This window comes from Scylla paramamosain, chromosome 23 (assembly GCF_035594125.1).
Source record: "Scylla paramamosain isolate STU-SP2022 chromosome 23, ASM3559412v1, whole genome shotgun sequence".
NCBI lineage: Eukaryota > Metazoa > Arthropoda > Malacostraca > Decapoda > Portunidae > Scylla > Scylla paramamosain.
In genome coordinates, this window is record NC_087173.1 from 2129629 (window position 1) to 2144768 (window position 15140).

The following is a 15140-nucleotide window of genomic DNA, read 5'->3' on the forward strand; positions in this document are numbered from 1 at the left end:
TGAGATCACAATATCACCACATGAATGTATTACCAGTGCTTCACGAATACTTGCTGGACACTTCTCACCAGGTGGGCTTCCCGGCTCCTCTATCAACACGGAAAAGATCGAGTAAGGGGAAATCCAACACTGCTGACGCGCCAGCCCAAATAGTGAACTGTCTCGTGCTTAAATGTCATGATTCATATAAGCTGGATAGTGCATCATAAGCAGTCAAGTTACATTTACAAATAAATAAATAGTTAATTAGCTCAACAATTATTATTATTATTGTTTCTGAGCTGGTAAGAGTTTGCCATTGAATGATATTGTTTTCTGCTAACATAAGACTGCCGCATCTTCCACTGGCGCTTTGATGGTGCACAGCAGGGGTTCTCAACCTTTTGCAAGCTGGGTCCCCACAAAGTTGATTCATTGCAGCTGCCCCTCCCCCTCTTCACTGCGCCACCCACTCAGTTAACCCCCTCTCCAGCTATGCCACCATAGATGGATAGATTCAGATAGATAGATAGGTAGATAGCCCTTAGCTAGGCTATTATTGTACTGGCCCATACTATTATTATTGTTATTATTATTATTATTATTATTATTATTATTATTATTATTATTATTATTATTATTATTTATTTATTTATTTTTCTCCGCTTCCGCCTTGTGCTGGCGCCCCACCAGGTAGGGATACGTTTCTATATATATATATATATATATATATATATATATATATATATATATATATATATATATATATATATATATATATATATATATATATATATATATATATATATATATATATATATATATGATGTCAAATTTTTATTTTTACAGCTTTAAAAAGTTTTGAAAGGGCAAATTTCTTCCCGCAGATATTTTATTTTTTTTTCGCCTCTTATAAATTTTACGTACTTAAAAACTTATCTAACCATCACACCTTAGCCAGTCTTAACTTCCAAACTAGACCTGTACATATTCCTCCCTTTATATACGAAATGCAATAATTATAAAAATGAAAATATCAAGAATCCAACCATAGCTTGAAATACAGTGAAATTTCCTTAATATACCAGCAATAATATAATACAGGCCAGTGCGACAGTCCCGGTCGCCAATGATTTTTGTTTACATCCAGCCAGCTGTGGTCGCGGCGAGGCACGTCAAACCAACAGCATGAGCAAAACTGGAGCCATTCGTCTTTTCCTGAGGTCTTGGTGTAAGTGTCTACAGTAGGTCACGCCATGTTAGGAGGAAAGTTTGTTTAGTTTGTTCTTCCCTGGTGTTTTAATGTTACGAAAGAGGGTTTTGTATTTCTCCAGCTGTTAAGTTGCCGGTCACTTCATAAGGCCTCGCGCAGCAGAACTTGGTAAGCGCCAGTGAAAGAAAACGGAGCAATTCGCTCCCTAACCTCGCGAACCTGCCCAATTGCACAACATAGTAATACACCAATTTCAACTGTTTGACGTCTCTCTCTCTCTCTCTCTCTCTCTCTCTCTCTCTCTCTCTCTCTCTCTCTCTCTCTCTCTCTCTCTCTCTCTCCACTATTATGACTGTTTCCATTTATAATTTTTTTCGAGGCCTATTCCTTCCCCTTGAAAGATTGACTTATCAGCAGTCATATATTGAACACAACAGAAATACGAACATAGATTAAACACACACACACACACACACACACACACCATAAACTGATGTACTGTACCACTACTATGAAGACAAGTGTTGACAAACCTAATGTTCCACAGATGGTGTGCAGGTGGCTGGCAGGCAGTACAGCACCACACCGAGATGCTCACAGGTAGAGGCAGCAGCAGTGGCTCAGAAGGAGGCACTGCGACCCAAGACTGCCCTGCTGATGCTGAACATGGGTGGCCCTCGGAACCTGGATGAGGTGCATGACTTCCTCCTGGAGCTGTTCAAAGACAGAGACATCATCCAGCTACCTTTCCAGAGGTGTGTGTGTGTGTGTGTGTGTGTGTGTGAGAGAGAGAGAGAGAGAGAGAGAGAGATGGTGTCTTATTCAATAGGAGAGACTTGTAATGGCATATCATGTGGAATATTAATGATATCTTATTTTTGGTAAATGCTTTCAAAAGGTATATAGGTAATTATTGGAAGATATTGCACTTAGGATAATTGCATAAAGCTCAAACTGTTGCCTTCAGTCGTATGGGTCCCTGGATTGCCAAGAGACGAACCCCAAGCATCCAGCAGAAGTATAGTGAGATTGGAGGCGGCTCTCCCATCTTCAAATGGACAGATTTGCAGGTGAATATGACACATGGTGCAACGTGTAAAGCATCAGTTGGCCATATTGCTCCCTTGTAAAGAAGACTAATTTATGGTAGTCTCTGTTAACTGGTTTGGTTATTAGTAAACAAATTTTTTCTTTTATGTGAGTTTCAAGTTTGTCTGGTTCTTCACACTCATCTGAGGTTACAAATATGTTCATTGAATGATTAAATGTAGACATACTATCTCAGCATGTAAGAATGCTGCAAGGAATGAGTGGACTGTTATGCAGCATTCGCACTTGAATGCTTGAATTTCATGGAAGCTTTTTTTCCACAGGGGAAGCTGATGTGTGAGCGCCTGGACAAACTGTGCCCGGAGACAGCACCACACAAGCACTATGTTGGGTTCAGATATGCAAATCCACTCACGGAAGCGACATTAGAGCAGATAGAAGTGTAAGTCTTGCTAAATACACTTTAGAGCTCCAATCCTGTACTTTGAGTGTTACAATTTTTATAATTTATGCTGACATCTGTTAATTATGACATCACCTATCATTGTGTGGCAGGGAAGGAGCAGAGAACTGTGTAGCCTTCTCACAGTATCCCCAGTACAGCTGCAGCACAACCGGCTCCAGCATGAATGCCATCCACAAGTTCTATGCCAACAGGTAACACGTTGCTATGGTGGTCTGCCTGTTCCTTCCCTTTGATAGATAATTCAGCAAAGTGAGGTTGTGGAGGGATAGGACCGAGACATAAATGAATATATAAGGAGACATTGGGATTATCTGGTAAAAATTCATGATTACCAGTAGGCTAATGATGCTTCTCTACAGGCCCACTGAGACAAAGCTCAAGTGGAGTGTCATAGACCGGTGGAGCACCAACCCCTTCCTGGTGAAGTGCTTTGCTGAGAACATCAAAACAGAACTGGAAAAGTTTCCTGTTGAGAAGAGAAAAGATGTCTTCATCCTCTTTTCAGCTCATTCTCTACCCCTGAGAGTGAGTCTGCTGTTGCCTTCCTATCTTGAGTAATGTTCTTCAAGAGAAATGGCCATAGTAAAAAAAAAAAACTTCAAGTCATGGCATCTTGTCTATACACCAGGCCAGCAATCCCACTTGGAGTGACCCATACAAGGCACTTCTCTCTGATATAGGTGGGATCCTTCCTTTTACACACACCTGAATAGTCTAATAATGATTACAAATGTAAACACTAGATCATTTAATTAATGACTCATAATGACTGCAGCAAGTGAATCGAGGAGACCCCTACGCTGCTGAGGTTGGGGCTACTGTGCAGCTGGTGATGCAGGAGTTGGGTTTCAGTAATCCATACCGGCTGGTGTGGCAAAGCAAGGTGGGACCACTGCCATGGCTCTCTCCTGCCACAGATGATGCAATCAAAGGTTGGTATTTCTTGCCACATGCCTGGCTTGTTTGACAAGTAAGGAATAAATATTCCCTGGTAGCTGTTTTTTTTTTTGTTTGATATTCTTACTTTTGATTGTTGCAATGCTGTATAGATTGCATTATTACTGTATTTGTTTGCATAGTAAAAAAGGAAACGAGAATTTTAACAATCAAGTTTGTTAAAATAAACAGCTTCATAAGTATTCTCTATTTCTGCCAGTTCATAAATAAAAACATACACATATACCACCACTGATAGCTACAGTATGACATTACTTGAGTTCCATTGTTCTCTGTTATCTGTTGTAGGTCTTGTGCAACGCGGCCGCAAGAACATGATCCTGGTGCCCATTGCCTTCACCAGCGACCACATTGAGACTCTCCATGAGCTGGACATTGAATACACGCATGATGTTGGCAATGAGGTGACCACTGTCCCCTGTTGTGTCACCATGACACCTTTTCCCACCCAATGTTTTCAGCATCTTCACACACTTTTTTTTTGTACATGTGAAAAACCTTATATTTCATCTTAGAAAGTCATACAAAGCTTAGTGGTAAGAGAAGTACTGTGACTTCTCACCACAGCACAGAATCCTGGAATAACCTAAACTTTGACTTTGCTTCAGGTTGGAGCTGAGCGTATCCTCCGCTGTGCTGCCCCCAATGATCATCCACTGTTCATTGATGCACTGGTGGACGTGGCCAGCAGGCATCTCCTTGGAGGCCAGCGTTGCTCTGAACAGTTCTTGCACAACTGTCCACTGTGTGTCAACAAGTCATGCTTCGCCTCCAAGAAGTGGTTCAGACATGCCACACAGACATTTTAGTCCCTCACTTGTGTTCCTCTCTATTGTTGCATTTAAATCTATTTGTTGACAATACTTTGTAAGCTTGTGGTGCACGTTGTTTGTATATCTTGCGTTGGTGCATACGAACACTACCTAAATAGTATTGTTATTGTGACTTCAACATGCCTTAAGCTTTAAAATGGTGGAGGTAATGGTAGTTTTGTAGAAAATTGCATCTTGAAGCACGTGTAGATGAAGTAAGATAGACATTAATGTAAAAATGTAGATACAATAAGTATTCCTCTGAACTTGTAAGAAATGGATTATTTGAATTGATGCTAATGAATAAAGACAAAATATTACATGAAGAAGCTACTTAATGCATGAATAATAATACTTTAGATAATGAAATGTGGTGTTACTCTTTTCCACACAAAAATTTTTGTGTACAGTGGACCCTTGAATAATGAAAGGTTTGAACAGCGAACAATCTCGGTAACGAACTGAAATAGTTGAAATATTGCAACCTACAAAATGAACTAAAAGCTCAATAATGAACTGGCAAAAATAGTATAACAAGACTTGGCAACACTGGCATAAAGAGACCTGGCAACACTGCTCCAGTTCCTTGCACCACAAGCATAAACAAGAGGCTGCTTTTAATGTTTGCTACTTGTTTAGCAGCGTTTTGTGAGCAAGACAGCATTCAGCAACATGGACAGCACAAAGAAGTTGGAGAAGACGAGACAGCCTATTACAGTCACTATGAAAAAAGAAATCATCAAGAAGTATGAGGAAGGAGCAACCATCACCCAGTTGTGTCACCTTTATGATCGTAATAAGAGGATCATTGGCACCATCATCAAGGACAAAGATAAATAAAAAGATAAATAAGTTCTTTAGATCACAAAACAAACTTTTCCTTTAACAAACCCCTCAATGGAACCAATTATGTTCGTTATTCAGGGGTCCACTGTACCTTTGAAAGTTTTGCTCCTGATCACTGAGTATCACCATCCATCATCTGGTCATGTTCCCACCTTTCCAGGGCCGTCCTCACCTCTGCCTCAGCCCATCCTTTGTGTGTCCGAGTCACTGCAGCACCAGGTTTTTACCCTTATACCAAACAATAATCTTCACACGTGTTAATATAATCAGTACAAGGATTCATAAATTGTCTTCATAGTTACTTACAATGTTTATATAAATTTCAAACAGTTGTAAGAAACAGGCCACATATATATTAATACATAATGCATTTATGTGTAAGTGTTCAAACCATAAATATTTGAACGAGCAGCAAAGCATATATGAACAAAATACAAAGATGAGTGATGAATGCACATGTAATATTTCATATGTAAATACATATAATAGTATGAATAGTTTACTATACAATGAAGAAGAAAACATGTGGTTCTTTGGGAAGAAAGAAGTTTCAAAATTAAAGACCATATAATTTTAGTCACTCTCTCATGTTCTCGCTCTTGAAGACACAACCATACACACATGCACACACCCAGACACATACACACACTCACAGATCTACTTTGGAGGAGCCGAGTACAGGAATGTGCTGCATCTCAGTGCGCATGCACAGGTACTCGCCCAGCACACACATGAGGGTGATGGTGACCAAGTTGAGCAGCCACACAGAGGGCTGTGAAGGCAGGTGGCCATTGTACCACCAGCTGGCACACAGGTGGATCACATGGGCAGTGACTGTGAAGTCCAGACACTGCTTGGTTCTTTGTACCACCTTCCACAGTCCAAGGGAGCTGTGATGGTGGTGATAAAATAATTATTAGTTAGGTTTACTGTGTGGCAGTAGTTTTCTTATGTGTACAACTGCCCTCAGATGAATTTAGGGCAGACAATAATTTCCATGCTGTTGTGGAAAGTTTAAAATCTTAGCCCTTGATTTTGCTACTCAAATTCATGTACACAATATAAGGAAAGCTGCTACTTGAGGCAGCAGTGTTTGCAGCAGGGTACACACCTGGTGAGGGCATTAAGGATGAAGGCTGCCATCACTGTTCGTCCATGAACCTCTTTTACCTGTAGTTCCTATGGAAAGAAAACACCTTATACATTGCAGAAGACATCTCCCTTATATATCTTGGTATAAGTGAATAAAAAAAATAAATAAATAAAATAATAAATAAATAAATAAATAATAATAATAATAGTAATAAAGTGATAAATTAACTGGACAATTAAAAAGTTCAGTCATGAGACAGTTATCAAAATCATCAGAAACAGTTGTCTTGCTTTAGCAAAAAAAAAATTTACTGCAGGGGCTACATGGATTGCCTGTTGTACAGTAGGTCTGGTTAGTCTAACATCTCTACTTCTTCCTCCCACCTGGTACTTGAAGAGGCTGTCTAGAGAGCGATGGTGGCCAGTGAAGAGGTCCAGAGTGGCCACCCAGATGCCCAGACCAACGTAGAACACTGCCTGCAACACACAGTCACACACAGGAGGTAAGGAAACAGTCTTGTAATGTGACAGCAAAGGTACAGCAATCTACGGGAGGAAACAAGATGTTCTTACCTGCATCGTTATGATCTGGGAGATGATGAGTGGTGGATCCCACACCTTGTAGCGGAAGCCTCCTGCCATTCCTCTGTCCGTGAATGGTGAAGACTGTGATTAAAGGTGAGTGATCCTGTGGAGGGAAGCAAAGAATAAAGTGCCTCTCTATGGTGGAAGAAGGAAGCACTTTGTAAGTTACTTTGTAAGGTCAATGTACATCTTTCTTCAAGAGGCTGATTCCCTATACAACCCCCATAGTCCAAACCACCCAGAAGAGACAACTGCCACCTCAAGTTCTTTGTAATTCTGTGAGTATTTGACATACAGTTGTATAATTGGATATTTGACTGTTTGAAAAATTCAACCGAATTTTCTGCATACTTTGACCCCAGTGCTTGGTGAAGCAATAGTGTGTATATGCCACCTTGTCCCTGGCTAGGTTATAATGTCACAAGTAGTTTCGGTTAGGTCAGAGGGGTGGAGAGGTGTAGGCTCCTGTTAGGTTAGGTTAGGTCATGGGGGTTTGAGGAAGCAAAGCCCGCTGTTAGGTTAGGTTAGGTAAGTGGGGTCAAGGGGGACAGAGCCCCTGTTAAGTAAGGGGTTGAGGGGGCATAGCCCTCCCAGTTAGGTTAGGAGGAGTCGAGAGGGGCATTATCCCCCATTAGGTTAGGTTATACTTGCTCCCCAAGCCCAAAAATTTCCTAAAAAGAATTACTTTCTCCTAGACTTTTCTTGAAGGCCAAATTTCACTCATTTTTGCGTTCCCCACTGTAAAACCCCGCTCTCCCACCAGGTCCCTAAGTTTGTTCGGGCTGGGGAAGGACGACGAAAGTATATATAGGGAGATGCTATTGGTAGGAACAAACAACCCTGAGAAAAGTACCTATAATTCCTCTATTCTTTGGTCAAGGTAAACATCGAAAAAGTGAGACACTGTACTGAGATTACTTCCACATATCATCAATATTACGACCGGATATGGAACAGGAATACCAGACTTTACCATATGACTAAAAAATAAATCACCATTACTTTTTCCCTTCCTTTTGTACCTAAACCTCTCCCCTTCCTTCTCATTCTGTGATCCTGTGTTTCATTTACACGCTAAGCTACCTCGCATCTTATACAATAGAATGGACCTTCTGTCACCTTAATAATGATGAATGTTGAGGAGGGAATGGCACTCCGTCACTCTGGCATCACTCTTGTAAACAACTGGACATGGGTTTGTAACGGGTCAGCTGACGTTTCCTCCTTTCCTCATTTATATTTTTCGTCTAATAGTACACGCTCAGAATAGGATAAAAAAAATGTTGCGTTCCTAGCTATAAATTTAGATGGATAGATTTTTTTTTAATTAGTCATAGAAGCTGAAGGGAATGCCTGAAAATAAGACAATAATTCCCTCACAGAAGTATTACTGAGTTACATGGAAACGTAAAAATAAAAACGAAACGACATTGCACAATTTAGAATTGAATTGAACGAATCTTATTTATTGAGTTAGTGACATTAATATTATTTTTGTGTTGACTTGAACGCATGAAGATGTTTATTTACATTGACGCAACCATGGCGACGGAGGACGCTCACTCCGCGCTGGTGACTGAAGTAAACACCATTTTGAGCGACTTGCAGAACACCAACAAGGTCAAGAGACGGAAGGCACTTGAGAGACTCCATCATCTTGCATTTGAGACTGAAACTTACGAAAACCAAGAGGCACAGGACAAAATATTGGACTTTTCACTGAAGCATCTCGTCACGTGTCTGGCGGATCAGTCTGAGGTGAACAGGATAAAGTCATCGGAAATCATCCTTACCTTTAGCCTGAGAGGAGTGGTGAAGCAAGGCCAGCTGGTGCATCTCATCCCTTTCCTCCACCACAGACTGGCCACCGTGCCACAAGTGGAAGAGAGCGAGGATGTGAGATTGGTGCAAGTTAACATAATTTCCAGTATCACCACGCAGTTCCAAGGGGCGATGGTGCCTTATATAAACGACGTTGTGGGTGTGCTGAAGGAGGCGGTGCTAGATGTGAGCCCTGAGGTGCGCAAGGCGGCCGCAGAGTGTGTGAGCTGCTTCGCCAAGGCCACGAGAGAAAAATTCCACATGCAGTCTGAGTCGCTAGCAAAGCCGCTGGTTAAGGCGCTTCACCACCAGCGCTTCAGGAACAGAGTAGCTGCCGTCACTGCGCTAGGTAGTGTGTCTTGCCCCTGCTGTGTTGCCATGACTATTGTGTTTTGATGTAATTTTTTTTTTTTTTTTCTGTAAGAGGGGCTATGACCTAGGGTATCATAATAGGAAGAAAAAAAAAGGCCCACTGAGATGTAGTTGTTCTGAATGATCCATTTAACTCATAAATCTAAAAGTGAAGTAGTTTTTTTTTAAGACATATGAGAGGACTTGGTTTAGTTATGTCAAAATGAAGTGAGTCAGATTCATTGATGCAGTAGACACACTAAGAGAAAGCATACAATCACTGAATGCCTACCTTGCATTGTGGTTGCATACGCTACATGGGGAACACGTTTTATTTAAGGTCTCCCAGCAAGCATAAAAAGTGGGCAGGGACAAACTGACTTATTGGCATCTCAAGTGCATGTCTCCTCCTCACTCACACCCAGAGCAACAGTTGTCAGTATTAGTTACCAGAGTCAACATTCATTGTGTCTTTGGTGACATGAAACTTGGTTTTTCTTGGGTTGAAACATATTTTGTTCTGTTCATTTTGTGGTGATTGTAATGATGAGTGCGAGGCAAACAAATCAGTGATATCATTCAATCATAAATTGTCACATGTCGGGCTTGAATGGTATCAGTATAACAAAATAAGTGAATTAAAAAATGTAAAACTTCCAGAACCTCATAAAAATTCATGGTATTCCCACAGCTTCCCTTTAGCTGCCTTGCTGTAAGAGTCAGATTAGAGTCCACCTGCCTTCATAGAGAACCTAGAAACTGTGGGGTAAAGATAAAGGAATGTACTCTTCACAGCAAACATCACAGCATGAACAGAACATAATGTGTTTCACCCTGAGAACAGCTCTAACCATGAGTCACCAGACACAATGAACACTGACACTGGACAAGGCTGGCATTTGTTGACTGTACACTCTTCAAGTATCTGTTTAAGAAAATAAATTGATAAAACTAACATTTCACAATAAACACCCTTCTGTGTTGTTTCAGGGGATCTGCTGTTGTATGGGGACAGCAAAGTCATTCAGGACGTGAGCGGTCCCCTCGCTCAATGTGTCATGGACCTCCCTCAGGTGCGTCTGGTCCTTGCAGAGGTGGGTGGCAGCCTGGCCCTCCACATGCCTGACAGACACTCCTACTGGCACCGCATCTTACCGCTGCTGCTTTTTGGGTAAGTCACACATGAGGGGGAACAAACAAGGTTGTGTTATTGTGTGTGTGGCTTTGCTCATCATGTCCCTTCCATTGGTCTCTGGGGAGTGGCCATTTTCTGCCGCTCTGTCCTCAGCCCCTCACACCTCCCTGTCGATATTCCTGCCGGTGTGGAGGCCCTGTGAGTGAGAGTTACGCCCCCCTCCCATCCCAGTAACACGGCCTCCATCATCCTGTGCGTCGTGTACCACAAGCCGCCACAGCACAGTTACTCACCGCTCACATCATCAACACTGCTGATGCCCTGAGGGTGAGGTATCCTGCTGCCAAGCTGGTCATCTGTCGGGACTTTAACAGATTAGATATCAACGATATCCTACACCAGCTACACCTCACCCAGGTCGTGGACTTCCCCATCCTCGACCTTATACTGACAGATCTGGGCCAGCAGTACTCGCCTCCCAAGCCGCTGCCTCCCATGGGATGGAGCAACCACTTCTCCATACTGTGGACACCCACACCCACCACCTCGACCCCCCGGTCAGCTGTCACCAGGACCCACCGCCCCATGCCTGACTCAGCCATGAGGGAGTTTGGGCAGTGGGTGACACAACACCCGTGGACCGAGGTGCTGGATGTGGAGGACGTCCACTTGAAATGGCAAAATTACGTCGCCACCACCACAGAAGCCTTCCACCGCTACTTCCCAGCCAAGAGCGTCACAATGCACCCGTCTGATGCCCCCTGGATGACACCCCGCATTAAAAGACTCATGCGTCAGCGGACCTGGGCGTTTCACTCCTGCCCGGTCCTATACAGGAAACTAAGAAACAGAGTGATCAGGGAGATTAAGGCTGCAAAGGCAAGCTATTATCCAGACAAGATACACCACCTCAAGCTGACCAACAACAGACAGTGGTATGCTAAGATCAAAGCTTTGTGTGGCCTACAAAAGCACACTTCATCTCTTCCTTGCACCTCACACCTCACACGGACCGGTACAGACTCAGTGCGATTCCCACCATGGTGCGACCCATCAATCAGTAGTCCCTTCTAGATTAGACTTACCTTTAGGATTAATGTTAAGTATTTCTCCACCCCCTATGTACATTTTCAGTTTGTTAACTGCCTAAATAATAAACTGTTTATTATCATTATTATTATTATTACTCTGCAAGATTCTTGGGTATCATCAGCATGTTCTTTTTATAGGCTGAAAGATGAGGACAAGGACGTGAGGTGCAAGGCCACACAACTCTGGGAACAGGTTGGTCACAAATATGAAGAAGAGAACGTGGATCAGCTGAAGCAGGAAATTGATTTTGATGTGCCCCCACCAGACTACCCACCTGGAGGTGAGCAGCCAAGGGTAAATTCCTGATAAAGTCAAATTAGATATACTACAAAAAAAAGATGAGTAGTTGGCCAGGTTGTAGCCATCTTCTGTACAAACACTAGCCACTTCTTGAAACACAAACCTGTGTCTCCATAATTTATTATAAAACTCTGATGTTGCAGCTATTACACAGTGGTTTGACCTCATGTCACACCTCATCTTCAGAGGTTCGTCCTGGCATTGGGTGTCGCAGTCTGGTGCAGCGCAGCCTCTATCACATCCTTCCTGGTCTGCTGACTGACCTGGATGACTGGCAGGCTGGCCCAAGACTGCATGCTGCCAAGCTCCTCGCAGTGCTCATCCTTAATGCTGACTCTGGAGTGACTCAGTACGCAGAGAAAGTGTTGACCGCACTCCATCTTGCCGCAGGTGACAAGGAGGCCAGCGTTGTGAAGCAGGTGGGGTGTGGTGCTTCTATGAGGACACTTGATACTTTCATGTATATCAGCATGTGCCTATGGTGTTTTATTGTGCATTTTGCATGTATTGAGTCACTTGTCTGTATAATAAATGGTTTGCTCAAGTCACAATTACTCAAAATATGTCTGAACAAAGAATTAGATATGTTATTTTCTCTTAGTGAATATTTGCTCCTCAGGTAAATGAATGTGGGCGCTTCCTGGGGTGCTTCCTGCCACCCTCTGTGTTCCTGCCACTAGTGCTGCCAAGGCTGGGTGCTGGCCACCATGGGGAGCGGCCCCTCGTGGTCCTGGCAGCTTTGATTGAGGGAAGCAGCACCGCCCTCCTCCAGCCTTGCCTTCCTGACCTCATCTCAGTGTTGGCAGAGGAGGATGTGGCCTTGGTGTTTGGAGAGGCTCATCAGGAGGCTCTGCTGTGTGTCATCAGAACCTTGCTATACAAATGTGATTTCTCTGAGAACAGCTTCAAGATGTTCTACTTACTGCTTTTCATTGCATCTTCCTCTTCTGGTGAGAATGCAAGTGTAGCACAGGAGGGACTGAAAGAACTCTCCAAGAACTGTGGCTATGAAGAGATACAAGAACTTTACCACAAGCATACTCGAGAAGTTCTAGACAGACTGATGGTAGCAGTGGGGAGCTGGACTGAGGGCTCCCCATCCTTCCTGCTGCTGGGAGGTCTCATGAAACTAGCTGGTGAGAATTCATGCTGGAGTCATAAAAACAGGATTGCTGCTAATATGACAGATTGTTTCTTATAAATGATGATAAAGTTAATTATACATCTCACATTTATTTGATAATTTATCTATTTCAGCTGTTTTGTAGATTCACAAGATTAAACATTAGTGCTAATTACAGTTCTATTCTCTTCAGGTCCAGCTCTTGGTCATGAACTAGAGATCCTCACCAAGATACTAACAGCATGTACAGTTAAGGGGGAAGATCCATTTGTGTGCCTCCACTGCCTGAACCAGCTGAGGCACCTCCTGGTGGGAGAGAGCCAACCCCTTGCTGCAGGTGGCCAGCTGGAAGTATGGCTGCCAGTCCTTGTCTCCAGTAAGGCACATCTCCACTTAACTGTCTGGATTCAAAAGTGATTTGTGAAGTTGTAGTGAATAATTCAGAATACTTACCCAAGGGCCTCATTTTGGCAAGGACACATCCAGAGAATAAGACAATACTCAAGAAAGTGCACGGTGTCTTTTAACAGAATGCATGCGAGAGCACCTAGTTTGGCGTGCTGGGGCCACCGCAGAGACCCTCAGGACAGCAGCCGTGGCCTGCCTGGAGGCAGCGTGCAGTACAGGAGTGACCACCCAGCCAATGATAGAAGGTTAGAGGTCTAGAACACCTGATAACTATTGCATGCAGTAAATTTTATCATTATGTCATGAAATGTAAATGAAATGAAATGTAAAGATAAACAGACTAGTAACCCAGCATAAAACTAAGCTGAGATAATGCAGTATAGGAAGATGAGCTTTTGTGAGCTGAGCTACATGCACATTATTCTGGAGTTTTTCGAAGTTTATCCTAGAAGTATTTTTACAGAGGTGAAGGAATGCACCGTGCTTCTGCCAGCACTGATAGAGGACGATGCAGAGATGACCCGGCTGTTTGCATGCAGCGTTGTGCAGTGTGTGGCCACTACCTACACTTGTCTCATTGACACAAACACTCTCCACACCTTGGCAGATAGTAAGTAGCTTCTTCCAGGTCACTAAAATCCTATCAGCACATGTTTAACAGAAAACCAAAAACAGAGTACAGTTAATTCTGGCTGTATGATTGTCAAGGGAAAGTGGTTAGACAAAATTCTCTTTATCCTAAACACACTGGCATCAAATTTTGTCTGTGTGCTGCAGAGGTGTTGAAGCGGCTGGATGATGTTGCAAGGGCAGTGCGGCTCAAGGCGGCACACGTACTGAATGTGTTGTTCCAGGATCTGCCAGAGGGGTATGATGTCACACTGAACACTGCTCACCTTCAGGATCTGTGTAAGGATGCTTTGATCTTCTTGGATGATCCTGATGAGCAGTTCCAAGAGGCAGTGTGTGGTAAGTCCCATGTGCAGAGTTTCAATACCTTAACTATATATATATATATATATATATATATATATATACTCCCTTGCCTACTTCTGTATCTCCTTCATGTGACGAACTCTTTCATGAGGGAGGTTTCAAGACATTTTTAAGTGTTGATGTTTTACTACACATCTACTGTAAAGTTCAAAGTTATCTTGATATTGCTGCTTGTCTAAGGAAAAGTACAGTATGAGACTCCAGTACTTGAATGACTCATTTCAGCATATTGACAGTCTTGATCTTCCTTCTTTTAATGAACTCATTTTCTTTACAGACTGGCTGGAAAGAATGAAGAGTGTGTGTCCTGACTTACTCATTAAATTATTAGAAAGTGAAGCACACAAATTCCGTAATGCTCACATCTGCCACAGACTCATCACCTCCATGAAAACTCTACAGGTCACCTGAACACACCTGAGTCTCCACACACAGTCCACTTTGTGATGGTGTGATTACTCCAGCTATGGTGCTTCTTTAAAATCAGCAGTGAACTTTTATGTATTAGCATAATTGGCAGATGGCAGTCATAGTCTTAATGCATATCATCAAGTGCTTGTGTACTTGAATTCAAAACTGTACAAAAGACTAGCTTTGTTATTTAATAAAAAATATTGTTACACTACAAAATTGAGTCTGTATCCCAAGTTATAATTGCTGAAGGAGAAAATAATAACCTCTTTGATTCACCCCAGAGCAGGAACAAGAGGCAGGTGCCTTGTTGACAGTCTAGCTGGGGGGCAAGGCCTGGGGTTGGTGCAAAAATGTATGAAATGTAATGGGAAAGAAGAGCATAAGGGTTTTCTGAATTCTTGGCTGAACATCAATAAAAAGTAAAAACTGAAGTGTTCTTAAGCATTAATCACTACTGGTAGATCCACAGCCTTCCTCCCATACACTCTCCCAAGCTCAAA

At 42.6% G+C, this 15140-nt stretch overlaps 3 protein-coding genes across 3 annotated transcripts; 2 read left to right on the forward strand and 1 right to left on the reverse strand.

Annotated features, from left to right (window-relative positions):
• The first annotated feature begins 1055 nt into the window (after positions 1-1055).
• Positions 1056-4846, forward strand: LOC135111995 (ferrochelatase, mitochondrial-like). Its single transcript, XM_064025774.1, has 9 exons — positions 1056-1210; positions 1740-1947; positions 2160-2262; positions 2566-2684; positions 2798-2899; positions 3068-3233; positions 3484-3640; positions 3954-4069; positions 4274-4846. The coding sequence occupies exons 1-9, from the start codon at positions 1168-1170 to the stop codon at positions 4472-4474; spliced, it is 1215 nt and encodes a 404-aa protein (XP_063881844.1). The 5' UTR covers positions 1056-1167; the 3' UTR covers positions 4475-4846.
• Positions 4847-5618: 772 nt separating this feature from the next.
• Positions 5619-8239, reverse strand: LOC135111996 (protein SYS1 homolog). Its single transcript, XM_064025775.1, has 5 exons — positions 8120-8239; positions 6989-7103; positions 6800-6892; positions 6435-6502; positions 5619-6213 (listed from the first exon to the last, which is right to left on the reverse strand). The coding sequence occupies exons 2-5, from the start codon at positions 7055-7057 to the stop codon at positions 5973-5975; spliced, it is 471 nt and encodes a 156-aa protein (XP_063881845.1). The 5' UTR covers positions 7058-7103; positions 8120-8239; the 3' UTR covers positions 5619-5972.
• Positions 8240-8509: 270 nt separating this feature from the next.
• LOC135112000 (dynein axonemal assembly factor 5-like) lies at positions 8510-14856 on the forward strand. Its single transcript, XM_064025782.1, has 10 exons — positions 8510-9170; positions 10163-10343; positions 11537-11679; positions 11886-12118; positions 12319-12835; positions 13016-13198; positions 13353-13475; positions 13694-13840; positions 14008-14199; positions 14504-14856. The coding sequence occupies exons 1-10, from the start codon at positions 8513-8515 to the stop codon at positions 14635-14637; spliced, it is 2511 nt and encodes an 836-aa protein (XP_063881852.1). The 5' UTR covers positions 8510-8512; the 3' UTR covers positions 14638-14856.
• Positions 14857-15140: the final 284 nt, after the last annotated feature.